This window comes from Hylobates moloch, unplaced genomic scaffold, assembly GCF_009828535.3.
Source record: "Hylobates moloch isolate HMO894 unplaced genomic scaffold, HMol_V3 SCAFFOLD_12, whole genome shotgun sequence".
Classification (NCBI taxonomy): domain Eukaryota; kingdom Metazoa; phylum Chordata; class Mammalia; order Primates; family Hylobatidae; genus Hylobates; species Hylobates moloch.
The window spans coordinates 33,468,871-33,490,472 of NW_026652287.1; the positions used below are offsets into that span (position 1 = coordinate 33,468,871).

At 48.2% G+C, this 21,602-nt stretch overlaps 1 protein-coding gene across 1 annotated transcript in view; it reads right to left on the minus strand.

Moving 5' to 3' along the window:
* Window positions 1–20,542, minus strand: part of PPP2R1A (protein phosphatase 2 scaffold subunit Aalpha) — a 36,480-nt gene extending 15,938 nt beyond the window's left edge. Inside the window, exons 1-3 of the mRNA XM_032168947.2 lie at window positions 20,397–20,542; window positions 8,841–8,931; window positions 4,851–4,951 (exon numbers count right to left, since the gene is read on the minus strand). Coding sequence (XP_032024838.1) covers window positions 4,851–4,951; window positions 8,841–8,931; window positions 20,397–20,474 — 270 coding nt within the window. The 5' untranslated portion in view covers window positions 20,475–20,542. The remainder of the gene's footprint in view (window positions 1–4,850; window positions 4,952–8,840; window positions 8,932–20,396) is intronic.
* Between the last annotated feature and the right edge of the window lie 1,060 nt (window positions 20,543–21,602).

The following is a 21,602-nucleotide window of genomic DNA, read 5'->3' on the forward strand; positions in this document are numbered from 1 at the left end:
TCACTGACACTGCGCAGAACATCTATTCACTGTGTGTACTAGGCAGGACCACCGTGTTGTACCAGGGGTGCTTATTCTTCCTCACTGAATTCTATAAAGCAAATCCTGATTTTAAAGAAGACAAAACGGGCCGGGCGCAGTGGCCCACACCTGTAATCCCAGCACTTTGGGAGGCCGAGGTGGGGGGATCACGAGGTCAGGAGTTCGAGACCAGCCTGGTCAATATGGTGAAACCCCGTCTCTACTAAAAATACAAAAAAAAAATTAGCTGGGTGTGGTGGTGCGCGCCTGTAATCCCAGCTACTCGGGAAGCTGAGGCAGAAGAATCCTTGAACCCGGGAGGCAGAGGCTGCAGTGAGCCGAGATTGCACCACTGCACTCCAGCCTGGGCAACAGAGCGAGACTCCGTCTCAAAAAGAAAAAAAAAGAAGAGAAAACTGAGGTATAGCCTGGCTTGCCCAAGCTAGTAATAGCTACAGGTCAGGACCGAAAACCTGACCTAAGCTTCCCATGAACAGTTACACACAGCTCTGGTGACTGAACTGGGATCTCACGTTTCTGGGAGACTATGGGGCTCGGGACTGCTCGCTGGTGGTTACTGTGGGCCTAGAATGACTGTGCTCCTTCAGATACATATGACTGGCTCTCCACTGTATCCCCAGAGCCCAGCAGCACTCTTAGCACAACACAGGAACTCTTAATTAGTAGTGACCTACTGAAGGGAGACTCAACTTATCCCAATATGTTCAAATAAAGGTGTGGAGGTCTCGGGTCTGAAATTCAACTTGGGCTGACAGGTATTAAAAGCAGGGAAAAAAAAATCATAAATGGAAATGCCTCCAGGGCCCAGTCAAGTAACAGAATGATGCCATCAGCCAAGGTGACAGGCAGGGGTGGCAGGGGGCGTGAATAGGAAGAGGCAGGCACTGTGGCACCCTGGAGAGCATGTAGCCCAGGGAGGGCAGGTGCTCCCCACCAGCTCCAAGGACTGTCACTATGGGAGAATGCAGCTGGCAATAAGCAAATCTGGTTTTCCAAATGCAGCCCTCAAAAAAACTCCAGAGTCTTGTATGTGAGAAGTCTCATGTAACACATGCTACAACACGGATGAACCTTGAATGTTATGCCAAGGGAAATTAGCTAATAGTCATAAGGACAAATATTTTCTGACTGCACTTACATGAGGAATCTAGAACAGTCAAACTCATAAAATAGAATGGTGGCTGCCAGGGGCTGGGGGAGAGGGAATGGGGAGTTCATGTCCAGTGGGTTTGGAATTTCAGTTCGAGGAGACGAAAAATTCTGGAGATGGATGGTGCTAATGGCTGCACAATGTGAATAAACTTACTGCCACAGAGCCACACACTTTAAAATAATTAAAATAGCACATTCTACATATATTTTTACAGTAAAACTATTTAAGAATAAAAACAAATGTTTAAAAATGGCATTTAAAAATAGTTGCAATGAATGATTCAAAGGAAAAATGTAATACTAAGCAAGCCAGTGTAATGTCACTGTCACAGGTGCTCATGCTATCGTGACGTCTCAGGTTCAGGATGGTATCATGGGAGTATGACCATAGGTGTGGTGTGACTGGGATACTGCAGGGACAGAGTTCCTCTTGTTCACCTCAGTTCTCCCACCACCTAGGCTGGCACAGAGAAGGCACTCAATCAACACCTGCCAAGTGACTACAGGTGGAACTTACGGCAATCTATTATAAGGAGGCCTGGGAACAGAGGCTGAGCAGTAATTATGTAAGCCAAGGTTCTCTTCTCCAGTAGGCTACTGCAGGAGGTAGTTCTCAAAGTGTGATCCCTGACCACCCTGCAGCAGAATCTCCCAGGAGGCCTATCCCAGCGTGGACCAAAACAATCAGAATATCTGAAGGCAGGGCCCAGGAAGGTACATATTTAAGAAACTGCAATTGATGCCTTTGCACAGTGAAGACTCACTACTGTGAAGCCTCTCTGTGAAGTCTGGGGGCAAGGGTTCTCAAATCTGGAGACCACCCAGGGTAGGGAGGAGTGTGAACCGCCTAAAATCCTGTGTACTTTTATAAGAAAAGGGTCGGGAATTTAAGAGATTCTCAAAGGGATCCATAACACCAAAAGAGTTAGGAGCTGCTGGCCGGATGCGGTGGCTCACGCCTGTAATCCCAGAACTTTGGGAGGCCAAGGCAGGTAATCACTTGAGGCCAGGAGTTCCAGACCAGCCTGGCCAACATGGTGAAACGCTGTCTCTACTAAAAATACAAAAATTAGCCGGGCATGGTGATCAGTGCCTGTAATCCCAGCTACTTGGGAGGCTGAGGCTTGAGAATCACTTGAACCCGGAAGGCAGATTGCGACACTGCACTCCAGCCTGGGTGACAGAGCGAGACTCTGCCTCAAAGAAAAAATAAAAATAAAAAGAGCTGCTGATACAGAAACAACCCTCATACCGAAGCACGGTGGCTCACACCTGTAATCCTAGCACTTTGGGAGGCCGGGGTGGGTGGATCACCTGAGGTCAGGATTCCAAGACCAGTCTGACCAACAAGGTGAAACCCTGTCTCTACTAAAAATGCAAAAATTAACTGGGTGTGGTGGCACACGCCTGTAATCTCAGCTACTCGTGAGGCTGAGGCAGGAGAATCACCTGAACCTGGGAGGCAGAGGTTGCAGTGAGCCGAGATTGCACCACTGCACTCCAGCCTGTGCAACAAGAGTGAAACTCCATCTCGGGAAAAAAACAAATCAAACAAACAAAAAACAATCCTCACACTGCAGCTACAGGAGTCTCTGTAATTAATTCCATTTCACCACTGCTGAGAGCAAGGGCCGGGAGTGAATCTGACACATCTCTGGGTTTCCACAGCCTAGAGACCTTGCTCAATGTTTATGGAATGAAGAAACTACTCAAAGCCATTTTCTATTTCTTATAACCTGTCAAAATCCAGGTTAACAGCCACCTCCTCTAGGAAGCCTTCCCTGACAACTTCCCATCCCACCTAAGCAGGTTAGGTGCCTCCCCTGGGTTTTAAGGACCCCCCTGCCTCCCTTGTTTACAGCTCTGAAAGCAACCAGGAGCCCTCTGAGGATAGTACATAGGAGTGGCTAAGAATTAGGGGCCTGGGATCGAATCTGGCCTCTGCCTCTTCCCAGCTCGGGCAATTCACTTAAATCAGCCTGTGCCTCAGTTTCCTCATCTGGGCAATACAGCTAACATCAGTATACAATTGTGTAAGGCTCTTGGGATGTGCACTGCAGGCAACGGGCAAGCACAAGCTATTCTGATCTAACTCTTCTCTAGTTTCCAGCACTGCCTGGCCCAGAGAGCCCCAGGATATGTCTGCTGGCTGACACGAACGCCAGGCACATAGGTCACAGGGAACTGCTTCCCAAAAGGAAGCGTGGGTTGACTGGGACTTTCCTCACTGAGAATGTTCTGTTGGGAGACCCTGGCCAGGTAGGAGAAGGATCCCTGGGTCCCAGTCCAGCTCCACATGAAGCCTGAGTCCCAACCTCAGTTGCAGACCCTGGGGGCCCTTGTTGAAGCCTTGGGGTTTCATAAAAATGATGTCTTCTGCTCCTAAGTCCTCTGAGAAGCTACTGAAAGCTATGAATTCACTGCTCAGAAGTCCCACCTGACAAATACCAGGCAGAGGTTACAGACAATTTTGTGAAATTCAAGGAACTCCTTCCAGGCTGGCCCCCAAACCTCATCATGCTCATGCTAAGAAGCACTGTTTTGTGTAAAATGTATGAAATGATCTATTTGTATACAATTTTCTGTGTGTCCATACGCACAAATTATACACATATGCCCAGATGAAGGCTGAGATACCAGAATTTAATGGTAACTATCAAGTTTCCTTAGATAACGCTGTTTGGGAAAAAACAAATTGTTATATTTACTCAAATCCCAAGATCCCAACAATGATAAGCACCATTCTTTATACACCACTAAGAGGGAGAAAGGCTGCTGCTAACTGTAAAACACCATCAAGTGCTGGTGCCACACTGTATCTCTAGCAACAGTGAAATACAGAATCACTGGGGGAGTGGGGCAGAGGCAGAGGCAGCAGCAGCGGCCCAGCACTCTGAGAACAGTGAAAACCAGGGGACTAGGCACCTTTCTCATCTGCAAAATGGGGTTATGAAAACCTTTTTAATTTATCTTGAACAGCCCTAGCACAGTACTTGGCACTTAGTAGGTACTAACAGATGTTAACTGCAGTTGTCATTGTTGCTGTGACGTCATATCCAGCCTTTGGGGTAGGAGGGATTCCCTGTTTATGGGTGAGCCACCTGGAGCACTGAGAGGTTAAGCATCTTGTTGGGATCTGGCCCATCTTTGTGTCCCTAGCCATCACCTAGCACAGGACACACAGGCAGGCAGTGGGGTGGGGACCTGGCAGACAGTCAAATGGACAGACCAAGAATCCCAGCTCCGCCATCTACTAGCCATACAATCTTGAAGAGATGCTTAACCTCTCATAACCCCATTTTGCAGATGAGAAAGGTACAGCACAGAGAGGTTAAGTAATTCTCTTACAAGTCACACAGCAAGTAAGTGGTAGAACCCAGCCTGACTCTAAACCCACAGCCCTGTATGTAGAATCCCAGGTAAGGCCTGGCACTGGGCACCTACCTGACCACTAAACAGAAAGGATGACAACTGCACCCTCAGTTCACGATATTAAAAGCCACTACTGACTTGTTGGATTAAAGCGGATGTCCATGGCCCGGCTGTTCTGATGTGATCCCCACGCTCTCCGACGTGCTCCCCTCCCTGCCCTAGGCCAGCAGGGCCATGGGCCGACTCCAAGGGGTGGGCAAGAGGACTTTCTGACTTCCACTCACCAGCAGGCAGTGCACGTACTCTGGGCCTCCCACCAGGGTAGTGAAGGTTCCCAGCTGTTCTGCCAGGGCCAGGAGGACCTCATCTTCATCATAGATGGTATCTGTGGAACCAAGACAGACTTCGTGACTATGCCATCTCAACTCTGACCCCAGCCCAAGCTCAGAACACACGGACTCCATTCTGCTTCCTCAGGCTGTCAGCACTGTTTTCCCATCCGCCCACTTGCTCCCCACTCTCCACCTGGGCTGACACAGAGATTAAGGTACAGGCTTGGCTGGGATGAGAGAGCCGTAAGTCCTGCTTCTGCCCTCTAGCAGGTGTGGAACACTGACTGAGTGATTCCACCTCTCTAAGTCGCAGCTGCTTCGTCTGTAAAATGGTGTTCACCATCCCTCCCTCGTAGCAAGGGTTACAGTGAGGAGCAAATACGACCAGGTGTATAAAGCGCAGAGCATGGTCAACGAGAGCTTTTTTGGGGTCCAGCTTCTCCCCTCAGCGCTGTTCCCTCTGCCAGAAATTTATTTTTATCCTTGGAGATTCCGTTTAGCTACCCCTTCTTGGAAGACTTCTAGGATGTCCGCTGGAACACCTTCTCTGGGCTCAGTCTCTCTCTCCTTCCATGCCACCTTTACCATATCCTTAACAGGCTATCATCAGCGAGCCCAGGACTGGCTCCTCTCTGTGCCCCAGTTCCTGCCAGAGCTGAGCACAGACAGACAGCAATTCAAGTTTGCTGAAAGAATGAATATGTGAAGGGAAAATCTGTTCTGTCCCTAATGCCCACATCCAAAGGCCTCTCTCTTAAGCTCCATCCTCTCATCCCTGAGGCAGTGGGAACTGCTAATCTCTGCACGGCACAAGCTGCTAATATCCCTGGCATCTATTGGCACTTAAACCTCCTGCATTTAAGTTGGGTATATGGCAATCCAGCAGCCGACTGCATTTCCCAGACACCCTTGCAGTTGGCAAGGCCATGTGACCTTGCTCTGGCCAAAGGGGTGTGAGTGTAAGTGGTGAGTTTAACTTCTGCGTCACCTCCTTACCACAACCCTCTCATTTAAGTACTCATTATCATCATCCCCATTTTATGGTAGGTTCAAATCTTGCTTTACTGTGCGGTGCTTATACAGCAATTCACTTCATCTCTCTGAGCCCTTCTCATCCCCTAAATCACAACGGGGCTGTTCTCACTTCATAGGGTTGTTCTGAGACTAAAGGGAAATAAATGCTTTCAGTGAAGAGCTCAGCACAGGGCCCAGTAGGAGGGTTAGTATCTCTGCCTCTTCCTTCGATAAATAAATTCTCGCCAATATGACTCCGACTACACTGTTTTTAGGCTCGTTCCCAGCCTCAGTTTCCCTGGCTCCCTCTGCACGCAGTTAAAACCACCCTCCCTGTTTTGTCTCCTGAAGACCTTATGCATATCCACGGACTCAATTCTTATTCATCTCTATCTCCAGTCTAGACCTTATAGCCAAGCAATGCTGCCGAAGGCCAAACACCTGGGAGCTGCCAGCACCTTGCCTTTCCACCAATCCACAGAGAACTATCCTACTTGGAAGGGTTGGCAGCTCCTTCTGAGCCAAGCCTGTCAACCCGCCCAACCTAAGGTCACTCTGATCATCACTAGCTGTCGCCTGGGAGACTGCAACAGCTTCTTACCTGGTTTTCCTGCTTCCACCTTTGCCCCTACACCACCTGATCTCCCAGAACCCAGAGTGACTCTTTCAGGTGTAAAAGAAATCCTGACACTCTTTCATTTCAATCTGCCAATAGTTTCAAAGAAACCTAATCTCACATGTTGTGGTCACTGTTCTTCTCCAACCTCATGTCCTAGTCTCACTCTCCCTTAACAATCTTGCTAAACCCATGGCTACCTCACTGCTATTCTTCCAACACACTGAGCACACATCTGCCTCTCCCCACAGCCTGAAATGCTCTTCCCACAGAGTTCCACATGGCTGGTGCCATTCCACTCAGGACCCTCTGCCATTAAGCTTCCATAAAAACCCAGTGGGTTCAGAGAGCTTCCAGATGGTGAAACACGTGGAGGTTCTTGAGGGTGGTGGGCTCAGGGAGGGCACGGAAGCTCCAGGCCCTTCCCCCCATACCTCACTCTATGCATCTCTTCATCTGTAACCTTTGCAATATCCCTTATAATAAACCGGTAAACATAAGTGTTTCCCTGAGTTCTGTGAGCCTAATCAAACCCTTCGATCAGAAGTTCCAAAGGACCAGCGACTGGTGGGCGGGGTTGGGGACAGTCCTGGGGACTGAGCTGTCAATCTGTGGAATCTGACACTGTCTCTGGGCAGACGTGTCGGAACTGAATTAGAGGACAACCAGCTACTGTTCACTGCTTAGTTTGGGGGAAAAAAACCCAGACATACGGTCACCGAAGTCATATTCTGTGTTATGACTGCTGTGGTGTGAAGGTAGAGGAAAGACACAAAGTTTTCCCTACACACCCCGAGTGTTAGGTACTGCTCTTATTAGACTCCTTTACAGACAAGGGAAATGAGGCTAAGAGAGGTAGAGTGACCTACTCAGGTTTTCCTAGCAAGTCAGTAGCACAGCTGCTTATTGCAAACCCAGGTCCCTCCAACATTTTTCCTCTACAACTTCTTCACCACTTTATTATCCTGCCACGCCTCAGCATTCTAAAGCTTTCAAGTCTCCCCAACAGTTCACCAATAGAAGCCACCTGGTTTGGGGCCATTTGTTTAGTGTCATACGAGCAGACACCTACTCTTCATGTAGCATTCAGTCAGACACACCTGCACCCCTCAGTCACTGGCTGTGCCACTGTAGGCGAGTCACTGCACCTCTTCAGGCTTCAATACCCCATCTGTCCAGTATGGGGAAGGGTAACAATCTCAAGCTCCTTCCTTCCCAGGGTCATCACTAGGTCCAAGTAAGATGATCTCATACACAAGAGTTTAGTGACAAAGCACTCGAAACCTTCAGCTGTGATTTCAGCTGGTAATAAGTATAAAACATGAAGTAGTAATGGGAATAATGATAACAGAGGATTTACTATTAATTGTGGTCCAGTCTGTGTCAGACAGTGTACTAAGTGCTTTACCTACATCCTCACAAACAGCAGCGCGTAGTAACAGCCTGGCAGCTATCGCTTAGGCGGCACGTACTGCACAGTGTCATAAGCACTTTACAGTACCTTAGTCTTCATGTTAGGTTACATAATTATGCCCATTTCACCTATGAAGAATCTGAAGCAGGTAGATGTAAAATATCTTGCCCAAAGTCATATACCTAGAAAGTGGTAGAGCTTGGATTTGAAATCAGTCATTAACCAATGCTGTCAAGTTAAAGGCCAGAATGACTAGATAAATATCCCTTCTCAGTTACCTCCTAACTGCATGACCTTGGGCAAATGAATCACTTCACCTCTCTACACCTTGGTTGCTTCATCTATAACATGGGGACAGTAGTATTACCTGCTTAAGGTACTGCTGTGAGATCAACTGGGTGAAATGATGGTGATGTATGTTTACTGAGTACAGGCAGCTTTCTAAACACTTTATATGAACTCAATCCTCACAAGATACGGTGTAGAACACCACCTGGCATATAGTAAGCATATCGTAAGTATTAGCAATTGTTATTAATATTGAATGCTCAGATCAACACTATGGCACATGGATGATTATCCCAATCTACAGATGAAAAATGTAAGAAACAGGTAAACTAACTTGTCTAAAGTCACCAGCTTCCAACTGTTGGAGCTGCAACTCAAACCTCGTTCTATCTGCCTCTAGAACCCTTTCACCATCTGTCTGTCTCCATCATTCCAGACCATTCTTTTAGAGCAAGACTGCACTTCTCTGAATCCCTTTTCCCACTCCATAGTGTCTAAAACAGGGCAGACATTCACAAACAATATGTTAAATCCACAAGTCTTCTCTTATATAGCGAAAACCACCTCCCAAGAGTCCCCACATGTGGGCCCCAGGGGTCCCCTTTGTTACCTGTAAGGAAAGGCAGAAGCTCACTTCGGGTCCTTTCGACCCCAAGGGCCAAGGCGATGGTGGACAGCTTCTTGATGCTGTTGAGGCGCAGCTAATGAGAGAACAAGACGAGGAGGGGAGAATGTTAGAAATCCCAGACACGCATGAGTTCTGACAGCTCTGAACCCAGTCAGCCTCTGGAAGCCTTGCTTGGTTACATGTGAAGATGCTCAACAGTAATTTGGCAAACACCCACCAAGAGCCCCTGTGACCTCGAGTGAATCATTAAATAACAACAATAGTAGTGGCAGCAGCAACAAATGCAAAAACATCCCTTGGGTCTTATGGAGGCAACATCTACTCAGTCGCACTTTCCAGGACCACTCTGTTGAAAACTGTACTCCCTCTCCTCTTCTCTCTTCATCACTTTCTCCTGTACATAGTACCATGTAACATGCCAATGCACTGTACTTTAACAGCAGCAGCCATGTTTATAACACGCTTCCTCTGTGTCCGGTCCTCGGCTAAACACATCCACACACCTGCACCCGTGTCACTAGCTGGAGTCCCATTTTACAGACAGGGAAACAGGCTCGGGGAACAAAAGCCCCTCTCAGGGTCAGACAGCCAAGATCGCATGGAGCAGGATTTAAAGCCAGGATTGCTGGCCAAGTGATTATAAAAGAACAAACAACACTCCAGCCTGGGCAACAGAGTGAGACTCCTTGTCTCAAAGAAAAAAAAAATTATTGTAATAAAATGACTACAGTAGTAATAATACCACTAGTATAGGAGGCTGAATAGCAGCCTCAAAAAGTTATGTCCCATGATGTGCATGTCAAAACAGTCTTTGCAGACGTAGTTAAGTGTGTCCAGGTAATATCAGCCTAAATGGAGGGTTAACCTTAAATCCAGTGACAGTGTCCTTCTAAGAGAGAGAAAGGAAGACAGATACAGAGGGGAAGGCAGGCATGTGAAGATGGGTGGAGAGACCAGGAGATGCATCCACAAGCCGAGGAACACAAGGAATTGCTGGCACCACCAGAAGTCCTAACTTCCAGAGGCATGGAATGGGTCTCCCTCAGAGCCTCCAAAAGGAACCAACCCTGCCGAGACCTTGATTTCAGACTTCTGGCCTCCAGAACTGTGAGAGAATAAATTTGTTGTGTTAAGCTACCCAGTTCATGGTGATTTGCTGTGGCAGTCCTAGAGAACTATCATATTTGGCTAACACACATAATAGATCTCACAACAAGCATTTACAGGTTGGGACCTCATTTGATCCTCTAGATCCTAGAAAAAAAGCATGGCTAATATCCTCTTTTCACCACTTTGGAAAGTGAGGATCAGAGAGGTAAACACACCTGCCAAAGCAAGCACCGAGGGAGTGTGGGATCCAAAGTCAGCTGCTCTGATGGCAGGACAGACTGTGGAACTCTCCCCTCATTTCTTCATCACCACGAGGCCTCTCCTATTATTAATAACTCCCGGCACTGTCACAAGAATGGAATGAGCTCATGAGTGTGAGAGTGGGAGGAAGTGCTTTCATGAGGGGGAGAGTGACTAATGGTCCCACAGGTGACCTTTCTTCCTGGATAGAGGCAGAACAGGTAGGGACAGGGTGAGGTTGAGGAGCAAGAGCTCCCTTAGCCTGTTCTGTTCTGAGGCCCCACATAAGTGAGATGAGGTCTACAAGTGACTAAGATCTTGCGTGAGTTGGGTTCTCCGGTCCAGGAGTTGAAGAATATCTTTGGGATCACAGATGATGAGCATCTGATGAAGTGTTGTGATGGTCTCTCCTCAGAAAAATGCACACAGTAAATCTTTCATACAGGTAGTCCAAAAACTCACCATTCTGGCATCAAACGGACCTCAGGATAAAGTACTACAAAACCTGCAACCGATTTTCAGCTAAAAAATAAAACGTATATAGAGACAAACCTATAGAAAGATAAAAAACTCATATAGCAAACACTATCACTGACCTGGGGTGTGAGTATAGAGGTGCTCACTGCACTAGGCTAGCAGTCAGCAAAACTTATTCTATACATTGCCAGAGAGTAATTATTTTCAGCTTTGCAAACCTAACTACTGAACTCTGCCTGTGTGGCACTGAAAGCAACCATAGAACCAGAACTAGTGAAGCAAACAGGCATAGCTATGTTCCAATAACTTTACTTGCAAAAGCAGACAGTGGGCTGAATTGGGCCCATGGACTGTAGCCTGCTGACCCTTGTATTAGTCTTCCAACGTTATGCATGTCTGAAAACTTTCATAATAAAATATTGTTGGGAGGCCGGGTGCAGTGGCTCATGCCTGTAATCCCAGCACTTTGGGAGGCCGAGGCAGGCGGATCACGAGGTCAGGAGATTGAGACCATCCCGGCTAACACGGTGAAACCCCATCTCTACCATAAATAGAAAAAGAAATTAGCTGGGCATGGTGGCGGGCGCCTGTAGTCCCAGCTACACAGGAGGCTGAGGCAGGAGAATGGCGTGAACCCAGGAGGCGGAGCTTGCAGTGAGCCGAGATCGTGCCACTGCACTCCAGCCTGGGTGACAGAGAGAGACTCTGTCTCAAATAAATAAATAAATTAAATTAAATTAAACACTGTGGGGAGTATTGACCTAGTTGCCTATTTCTTTCCTCTTTGTTTTCTCCAAGTTGATCTGTGTGTTCTTCTCTCAGTCTGAGATATGGGGAAATATACACATGGGCTAGGGCCACACTAGGTGAGGAGCAGCCCTGAGGACGATGAGATGGTGCAGGGAATAATCACAATTAATAACCATAATCATAAATGCCAGTACAATAGCAACATTTATTGTTTGCTACGTACTTGGCAGCATTCCAAGTGATTGACATGGATGATTAACACATTGAATCCTCCTAACTGCTCTGAGGTATGTATTGTTAGCAGCATCCCCACTTCACTGACGCACAGAGGCGAGTGAGGACACTGATGCAGACAGAGGCAAGGCTGTCACTGGAAAGCAATGAAGCCAGGCAGCCTGACTCAATTTCAATATCATACTGTCATTTAGGCAAAAATGTTTGTATCATGAAGCTTCCATAAAAACCAAAGAGGATAGAATTCAGAGAGGTTCCCGGTAGCGGAACATGCAGATTCTTGGAGGGTGGCATCCCCAGGGATGGCATGAAAGCTCCCTGCCCCTTCCCCCATAGCTCACCCTATGCATCTCTTCATCTGTATCCTTTGCAATATCCTTTATAATAAACCGGTAAACCTAAGTATTTCCTGGAGTTCTGTGAGCCACTCCAGCAAATTAATCATACCCAAAGAGGGGGTCGTGGAAACTCCAACTTGAAGCTGGGGATGCCGAAGAGGTGGGCCCATGACAATCAGGCTGCTCTCCCATCCAGAGAGCCCCCTTCCTGCCACTGCTGTTCTTTGGGATTCTGCTTTTGGTTTCATTAAAAGTGTTTCTTCAGGCAGACAGCATCATCAATGCTTGAGAAAGGTGGCCTGGGGTGGTACTACAGAGCTGCACGTCTGGGTTCAAGGCCAAACTGCTTACATATTAGCTGTGGAATCTTGGGCAATCCTTGTACCTTTCTGAGCCTCAATTTTCTCATCTGTGAAGTGGGGATGATGATAATACCTACCCTCAGAGGGCTGTCTTGAGTACAAAATGACATTCTACAGGGACACCCTAGCACTAGGGGAAGATTAATAATGGCAGCCATGGCAACCACGCCTCACTGACAGCATTCTGATTTTGTTCAGATTATTAAGAAGGACATTGTGGCAGCTGGTCCACTGATGTTTCTTTCTTTTCCCTTTTTTCACCATGACAGAATAATAACAGTAAATATTTCCTTAGTCTCTACTATGCCCCAGGCTTTAATGTTTTAACTCATTTGACCCTCAAAATCCCTTGAGGGAAATACAGAATCCCCCATCTTACGGCAGAGAACACAAAGGCACAGGGAGGTTAACTGCATACAGGTTACTGGTAGCAAAGCCAGGATTTGAATCCCAGCCACCAGGTTCTTAACCAGTACTATGGATTCATATTTGCTCTGATTTTTCTTTTTTGTTGTTCTTGTTGTTTTGAGACAGGGTCTCGCTGTTACCCAGGCTGGAGTGCAATGGCACGATCGTAGCTCACTGTAGCCTTGACCTCCTGGGCTCAAGTGATTCTCCCGCCTCAGCTACCCAAATAGATAGGTCTACAGGCAGGTGTCACCAAGCCCAGCTAGTTTTTTTAACTTTTTGTAGAGATGAGGCCTCACTATGTTGCCCAAGCTACCGCAAACTCCTGAGCTCAAGCAATCCTCCCACCTCGACCTCCCAAAATGCTAGGATTACAGGCATGACCCACTGCACCCAGCTTTGTTTTTTTGGTTTTTCTCTTGTAGAGGGGTGGGGTGGTGCCATGAATCCCCTTAGTAGGTCTAATAATGAATGCAATTTGAAAGAGGTGAACATAAACAACACTAGAAGGTATGTATAATAGCAGAAATAACATGTGAACACACTCCTGATTTCCACTGGTGACAGTCACAGGTTTTGCTAACACTACCTATGATATACTATAGTGATATTATAATTCATAACAGAAGAGAAGTTAAATGTAAGTTAGAGGTTAATGAAAATAAAGATGTTATTTTTGCCATCCAAATTCATGGACCTGCCTGGGAATTGCAGATGATCCCCAAGTTAAGAGCTCCTGCATGGGGCTATACTGCTGTTCATAATCCTTGGTTTTCAGCTGTACACATGACCCCTGGAAAAGACATTTCTGAATTGCCTTTGCATCTGAATGTGACTATAAGACTTAACATCTGGCCAATAAAATCCAAGTGGAAATGTTTTGTGCAACTTATAGGGATGGGGGTCACACTTATCTTCCCTCCTTCCTGTCTGGAATGGAGCTATAATGGTTGGGGCTTCGGCAGCCAACTTGGGGACCCGAGGTAAGCTGGAGGACATGGAGGGTAGAATGGAGGATACAATCAGCGCATAATGGTAAGAGCCTGGGACCCTGACACCATGAAGTGCACAGCAGCCTGGATTGCCACCAGACATTTTGGTCATCAGTCGGAAATAAACTTCAAGCTCATTTAAGCCCGTTATTTAGAGTTTCTCTACTACTTATAGCCAAACTTAACCTCAACTAACTCTGCATATGACTTAGTTCTCGGCAAAGAGATATACAAGCAAGTCTGCTGAGGAGATTCAGGAGAGATTTTCCTCCTTCATAAAAGGGAGGAAGGGAAGAACCTGTGTCCTAAGCTGGCCTCTGCTAAACTGCACTAAAAAGTGCAGTTCCACTAGGACAGCAGATGCTGCTGGAATCTTATAACCAAAATAGGCCAGTCAAAAACACCACATTTCTGCGATATCTTTGAGCTGACCCAATTCTGTGATAGCTTTGAGCTGCTGAACTTGCTATATGAGAAATAAAAAGAACCCTTACTTGTTTAAACAACTCTTGGTTGGTGTCTCTGTCACATTCCTGATAGAAAAGCTATTAATATCATTTCGGAAACCTTGACTGGCCGTTGATCATGTCATATCCTGAGGAGAATTCCCTGGGCACTGACTATCTCCCAAGTGTGTCCCCACCAAGCACCTGCTACAGTTGTGATACTGTGTGTGAAATACAGATTTGGGCTTCATCCCCATTTCCTTGCATACAACTCTTCAAATCTTTGGAATCTCCAAGGCGCTTTTTGTACGCTAATGTTGACTGATACCTTCAGGATGGGGTCCATGGTCACTGGAAAGATAGTCATGGAAAACAGAGAGGCATGATTAAAGGGTTGGGATTTTCAGCCCCACCCCACAACCTCCAGGGATCGGAGAGGGGCTGAAGGTCAAGGTGATCACCAGGTTTAATCAATCCTGCCTACCTAACAATGCCTTTATAAAAACCCAAAAGGACAGGGCCTGGGAACTTCAACATAGCTGAACACACAGAGATTCCTGGAGGGTGGTGCACCCAAGAAGGGCATGGAAGCTCCACACCCCTTCCCCCATAGCTCACCCTATGCCTCTCTTCATCTGTATTCTTTATACTATCCTTTAAAATGATAAACTTACATGTTTCCCTGAGTTCTGACACCTGCTCTAGCATATTAATCAAACCCAAAGGCAGGATAGTCATGGGAACTCCAACTTGAAGCAGGTAGATCAGAAGTTCTGACGACCCAGAATGGCAACTGAAGGCGAGGGCCAAGGGGCAGTTTTGAGGCCTGAGCCCTCAACCTGTTGGATCCAACACTGTCTCCAGGTCGTGTCTGAATGGAACTGGAGGACACCCAGTTGGTGTGTGCTGCAGAACTGATTGCTTGCTTAGTGGTGGTGAAGAATCCCTCCCCACCCCAACACATAGTTGGTCACGGAAGTCTTCTTCTGTGTTGTTGACTGTTGTGTTAAGTGAGAGAACAGGAATTGGGATTTTCCAAAGAGTCCACCCATATGGTACCACGACAGCACTTACCACCCTAGACTGGGACTCTCTGTGTCCCAGCAGGCCTCAGCACAGAGCCTGCTCTGTGGTGAGTTAATAAATAAAATCCGCCTTCCCACTATATGCACCTGTGGAAAGGGGACCCACTTTTGAAGATCCACCCTGCATTCAACCCATAGAGCCGTCCATAATATGAATGTATACAGTATAATCCCACATGAAGTATGTTTTCCCTTCACAATCAGAATAAAAGCTAAGGCCTTACTCTGGCCTACAAGGCCCAACACAATCTGACCCTAGTCTACTGATCCATTCTCACTGGGCCTGGCTTGTCACAACGGCTTCCTTGACAGCAACCAAAAAAAACAAACAAACAGCCCAGTGTATTCCCAACCCAGGCCTTAGCACTTGCTGACTTGTTCCCACATGGTTCCCCAGATGCCCCATTTCCTCAGGTCTGCTCAATCCCTGCCATATGACTACCGCAGAACAATGCACAAGCCAATTTCACTGCATCTTCACAACCAGGCACATGCTGATTCTTCATCATTATCCCCATTTTGCAGATGAGGAATCTGGGCCCAAAGAGGGGAAAGTACTGCTCCAGGGGCACACAGGGAGAAAACTGGCAGAGCAGGGATTCAAACTTCAGTCATCCTCAACTCTTCCCTCTACATTACCCACCAGCAAATCCCATCAGCCTCCCTCAACATGTCCTGACTGTAACCGTACTTCCCCCCTGCATGCTAACACTGGTCCTGGGTGCTTTGTAATGGCACCTCAACAGGGCCCAACCCCTACGACAGCCAGAGGAAGGATCCTTTAAAATTATATCAGAACCCATCATTACTACTCAAAGCCTTGCAATTCCTCCCCCTCCCTCCCATCTTCAAGGCCTTCACCTTGGCCCACAGGCCTCACTTGATCTAGTTCTGGTGTAGTCCTCACCTCCCACCACTTTGCCATTCTCTCTGCCTCAGTCACACTGGCCTTTTTGCTGTGCTCTGAATGCATCAAGCATCCTCCCACTCCTGGCCTTCGTACCAACTATTCCCTCTGCCCAGACTGCTCTTCCACGACCTGTTCATTTCATTCAAATCCTTGTTCAACATCACTTCCTCAGAGCAGCTTTCTCCAACCTCCCTATCTAACACAGCAGCCCCAGGTGCTTGCTCTATTCCCTGTATCTGTCTTATTTTGTTTTTTTTTTTTTTTTTTTGGAGACAGGGTCTTGCTGTCACCCAGGCTCTCACTGCAGCCTCGATCTCCCTGGTTCAAGCAATCCTCCCACCTCAGTCTCCTCAGTGGCTGGGACCACAGGCCTGTGTCATCACACCAGCCAATTTTTTTTTTTTTTTGGTAGAGACAAAGTCTCACTTTGTTGCCCAGGCTGGTCTTGAACTCCTGGGCTCAAGTGATCCTTTCACCTTGGCCTTCCAAAGTGCTAGAATTCGCCAGGTGCGGTGGCTCATGCCTGTAATCCCAGCACTTTGGGAGGCAGAGGCGGGCAGGGAGTTTGAGACCAGCCTGGCCAACATGGTGAAACCCACTCTCTACTAAAAATACAAAAATTAGCTGGATGTGGTGGCGGGCGCCTGTAATCCTAGCCACTCAGGAGGCTGAGGCAGGAGAATCACTTGAACCCGGGAGGCAGAGATTGCAATGAGCAAAGACGGCCTGGACGACAGAGTGAGACTCTGTCTCGAAAAATAAAATAAAATAAAACCAAAGTGTTAGAATTAGGCTTGAGCCACCATGCCCAGCAATTTTTCTTCTTAGCAATTACTGCCACTGACATCCCATTACAGATCTACTATCTGTCTCCCAAACCAGAATGTAAACCCCACAAGGGCAGCTTTGCTGTTTTGTTCCCTACTGTAAGTCTAGTATCTAAAACAGAGTCTGGCACACATTGATAAATATTTGCTGAACAAATAAATCAAGACTACAGGATTTCATATCCCATGTTCCTTCTAGTATCCTGAACTGTCTCAGACACAATTAAAATATCTGGCATATGAATATAATCAGCAACCGTGTGTCCCATCCCAGACTCTATTCCACCCTTAGGTCCTACTTCCTTTCCTGGCTCCTTCACTTCTCAGCTGCACAGCTTTGGCCATGTTATTTATGGTGCTTCAGTTTCCTCATCTGGAAAATGTGGACAAGGACAGGACCTACTTCAAAGAGTGATTGTGAGAATTCAGTTAAGATCGTCAGTGTTATTCCTCTGTACTGTACCTAGCATAGAACAAGCACCTACTAATTTGTTACACAGATAGTTTAAGTCAGAGGTAGGCAATTTTTTCCCTGCAAAGGGTTAGACAGCAAATATTTTAAGCTTTCAGGCCATCTCTGTTACAACTATGTAACTCCGGGCTGTAGCACAAAAGTAGCCATAGGAGCTTCCAGACAGATGAACACCTCGCGGTTCCTGGAGGGTGGAATGCCTAGGGAGGGCATGGAAGCTCCACACATCTTCCCCCACACCTCACCCTGCATGTGTCTTCATCTGTACCCTTTGTAATATTCTTTAGAATAAACCAGTAAGCTGCCTAGCTCTGATCCTGGCACAAAGACATCTCCCTACAAATGTCTGCTGGTTAGTGGATGGATGGATGAATGAAAGGATGGGAGGATAGACAGCTGAAGGAAGTGATCCTGGAGTTAAAAAAAAAACAAAAAAAAAAACTGGCCGGGCACAGTGGCTCATGCTTGCAATTCCAGCACTTTCGGAGGCTGAGGCAGGGGGATCACCTGAGATCAGGAGTCTGAGACCAGCCTGGCCAACACCGGGAAACCCAGTCTCTTCTAAAAACACACACAAAAAAATCAGCCGGCGGGGTGGCCTGCGTCTGTAGTCCCAGCTACTCAGGAGGCTGAGGCGGGAGAATTGCTTGAACTTGGGAGGCGGAGGTTGCAGTGAGTGGAGATCACGTCAGTGCACTCCAGCCTGGGCAACAGAGCAACAAGACTCCGTCTCAAAAAAAAGAAAAAAAGAAAAAAAAAGGCCATTACATATTACATATCTGTTCCCTCTTCCTGGGAGGCTCTCCCCCACCTTCTCTCAATCTCTTCTCAAACTCTGCATCCTCAGAGGGGCCTTGCCTGATTGGCCTACTTAAAATGGATCTGCCCCACCCCACTTTGTACTTGCTGTGCCCTCTGCCTTCAGGCGTGTTCTCAAACACGATCTCAACAAGGCCTCCCCTGACCACTCTTTAAAACTGCATCCCTTATCCCCCATCTCTCTTATTTTTGTCTCCCTAATGCTTATCCCCAGCACACTCTGTTTATTGTCTGTCTCTCCTCACTACAAAATAAACTCCCCAAAGCCTGGAGTTTTTGTCTGTCTTGTTCCTGCTATATACCAGTGCTTAGAACAGTGCCCTACACAGAATAGAGGCCCAATTCAATACGGATTCACTACCACAACATCCTATTTGTTTCCTTCCCATCACTTTTCACACACTCATCTATTCAGCTCTGTTGACCTGTTTCACACCTGGATCCTGTATAGAAACTGGTGTCTCCAGTATATCCCCAGCATCATATCTCACACATGGCATATGTTTACTGAACAAAAGAATTCATACATAGGATAAATACCTATGAACTAGGTAATTATCCCCATTAAAGAAAAGAGGAAACAGGCCTAGAGAGATTAACTAACTTGCCCTTGTCAATCAGTAAGAAGTGGAAGGGCCGGGAGTACAACCACAACCTGTCTGCCACCAGAAACAGTGATATACCAGGAACCTAGGAGGCGAGACCCGCGTTTGGCAGGTTACCCACTGCACCTTGTTCAATTTTATAAATGGGAAAACAGACCTAAAGGGAGGATGGGACCTCTTTAATCACCACTCCCAATAATTACAGCTAATATTTATCAAGCCCTTACAACAGGCCTGACACCATTCTTTTTATTTGTGTCATAATTCGTTCAGTCCCTCACAAGTCCCTCCAGCAAGACCAGGACTACAATTAGCCCATATTTTATGGAACACAGAGACCCAAAGCGGTGAAGTAATCTGCACAAGGTCACATGGGAAGTGGACTTGCAGTTCTAACTGTTCTCAACCCCAGACCAGCCTGGCTCAGAGCCTTGGGGCACCTCATCCCATAACCAGGAATGTTCATCCGGGCTGGGCGCGGTGGCTCACGCCTGTAATTCCAACACTTTGGGAGGCCGAGGCGGGTGGATCGCTTGAGGTCAAGAGTTCCAGACTAAGCCTGGCCAACATGGCGAAACCCCGTCTCTGCTAAAAATACAAAAATTAGTTGGGCGTGGTGGCTCGCGCCGGTAATCGCAGCTACTTAGGGGGCTGAGGCGCTAGGATGGTTTGAACCCGGTACGCAGAGGTTGCACTGAGCCGAGATCGCACCACTGCTCCCCAGCTGGGGCTGGGCGACACAGAGACTGTCTCAAAAAAAAAAAAAAAATGAAATGAATAAATGTTCATCCGTTTAGCAAATCCTTCACCCCATATCCTGGTCAATGGGAGGATCCGGGGAGGTGGGGAGGCGGGTTTCTACAACCTAATTCGCTCCTCAACTTGGCTAGTCCCCACCTTTGGTGGGGGGGTGTTTTTGCGTCCTCGTCCTCTTAGGACACCTAAACCAAAATGAGAGGCGGAGGAAGAGCAGGAATTGGGATGGCAGGCCTTCGCCTCTCGGTCCCCACTTGGCCCAGCAGTCGAAACCCAGAAAAGAAAAAAACCTTCCCAGGTCCCGACCCACCAGGCGGCCCTCCCCTACTTGGAGCAAGTCATGCGCGCCCCACACCACCAAGAGGCCATTCAGAGGCCACCGCCAATCACGGAGTCCTCCTCTCTCCCCGACCCAGTGCGCCGACCCCAGCCCTGGCTGCAACCTCCCAGGACCGCGGACCGCCGCGCGCACAGGGCAGGCCCGGGACCCTCGAGGCTAGCGCTGACCCCCGCCCTCCACTGGGCCGACACCCAATCGGGAGCGCCGTCTCAATGAGTCCGGGCACCCGGGGAGATAAGAGACGCACGCTGATTGGCCGCCACCCGCTTCCGCCACTCCCAGCGAACGCTGAGTCTTCTCCGCGAGGGCCGCCCGTGCCCCCAGGTACCCCTCCCCATCTTCCCCAAGACCCCCGTAGCCTCCGGACCTGAACGTCCTCATTGCGGAGTTCGTCTATGAGCACCGCGATGGGGTACAGCGAGTCGTCGCCGTCGGCCGCCGCCATCTTGGCCCCGTCCCGTTCCTGTCACACTGCGGCCAGCGCTATGCTGAAACGTGAGGGGGCAGGGCTGGGAGGAGAAGGAAAGGCGAGCGTGGGGGCGCCCGAGCCAGTTTACAGGGGCTGCTCCACGGCCATTGGCCGCGCTACGCCGGGCTAAGCTCGGGTTTCTTTGGTCCGGACTAGTGAAGTCCCTCCCACTTCCCATTTGCCATTGGTCGAGTGAACAAGATTTGACTAGTTTGAGCCTAGGAGAGGGGGAAGAAAGCGGAAGTTAGCCGTGTCCTAGCGACCAAGATTGTACCCGCCCTGGTCGCTGCTAACAGCGACCGAGACGAGCAGTAGTTTCTAGCCAATGCGGGGCGACATGGGGAAGAGGCTAAGCCTGCCCTTTCGTGAGTCCCCGGGAAGGCTTCTGCGCGTGCGTCCGTGGTAATACGTGACGTCATGTGGGGAGCTGGAGGGTGTGCAGGTTTTGGGTTACCAGGCCGTGGTTCAGCTGGTTGGCTGGCTGGCTCCCCGCGCCTTTGCGCGACAGGAGGAGGGAGTGAGACTTTGATTTGTGCTTGATTTATGCCAAGGCCCAGAGAAGGGAGCGACTTGCCCTGCTCTCTTTTTTCTTTTTCTTTCTTTCTTTCTTTTTTTTTTGTTTGCTTTTTTAAAGACAGAGTGTCGCTCTGTTGCCCAGACTGGAGTGCAGTGGCGCGATCTTGGCTCACTGCCGCCTGGACCTCCCCGGGCTCAAACGATCCTCTCGCCTCAGCCTGCAGAAATAGCTGGGAGTCATGGCGCGCGCCGCTAGGCCCGGCCAATTTTTAAAAGAAATTTTTGTGGAGACCGAGTCTCACTGTGTTGAGCTCAGTTGCCTTGCTCTTTGGATGAAACCCAAGCCCCTCGGGCTGGTATTCAATACCCTGTCTAGGCGCGTCTCCCACCTCCGTTTTTTACTTTTTATCTGATGTCCTGGAAAATTAGAGCTGCCTGAGCACATCTTGCTTTTTCATGCCAGCAAGCCTCCTTGCCCAAGCTGTACGTTCTGCTCGGGGTGCCTTTCATATTCACTTCTCAGATCTCTGCATAAATGCCTCCCCTTTACTCCCTTTCCTCTCTGTCTTCAGGCTCTGTTCTCTAGGC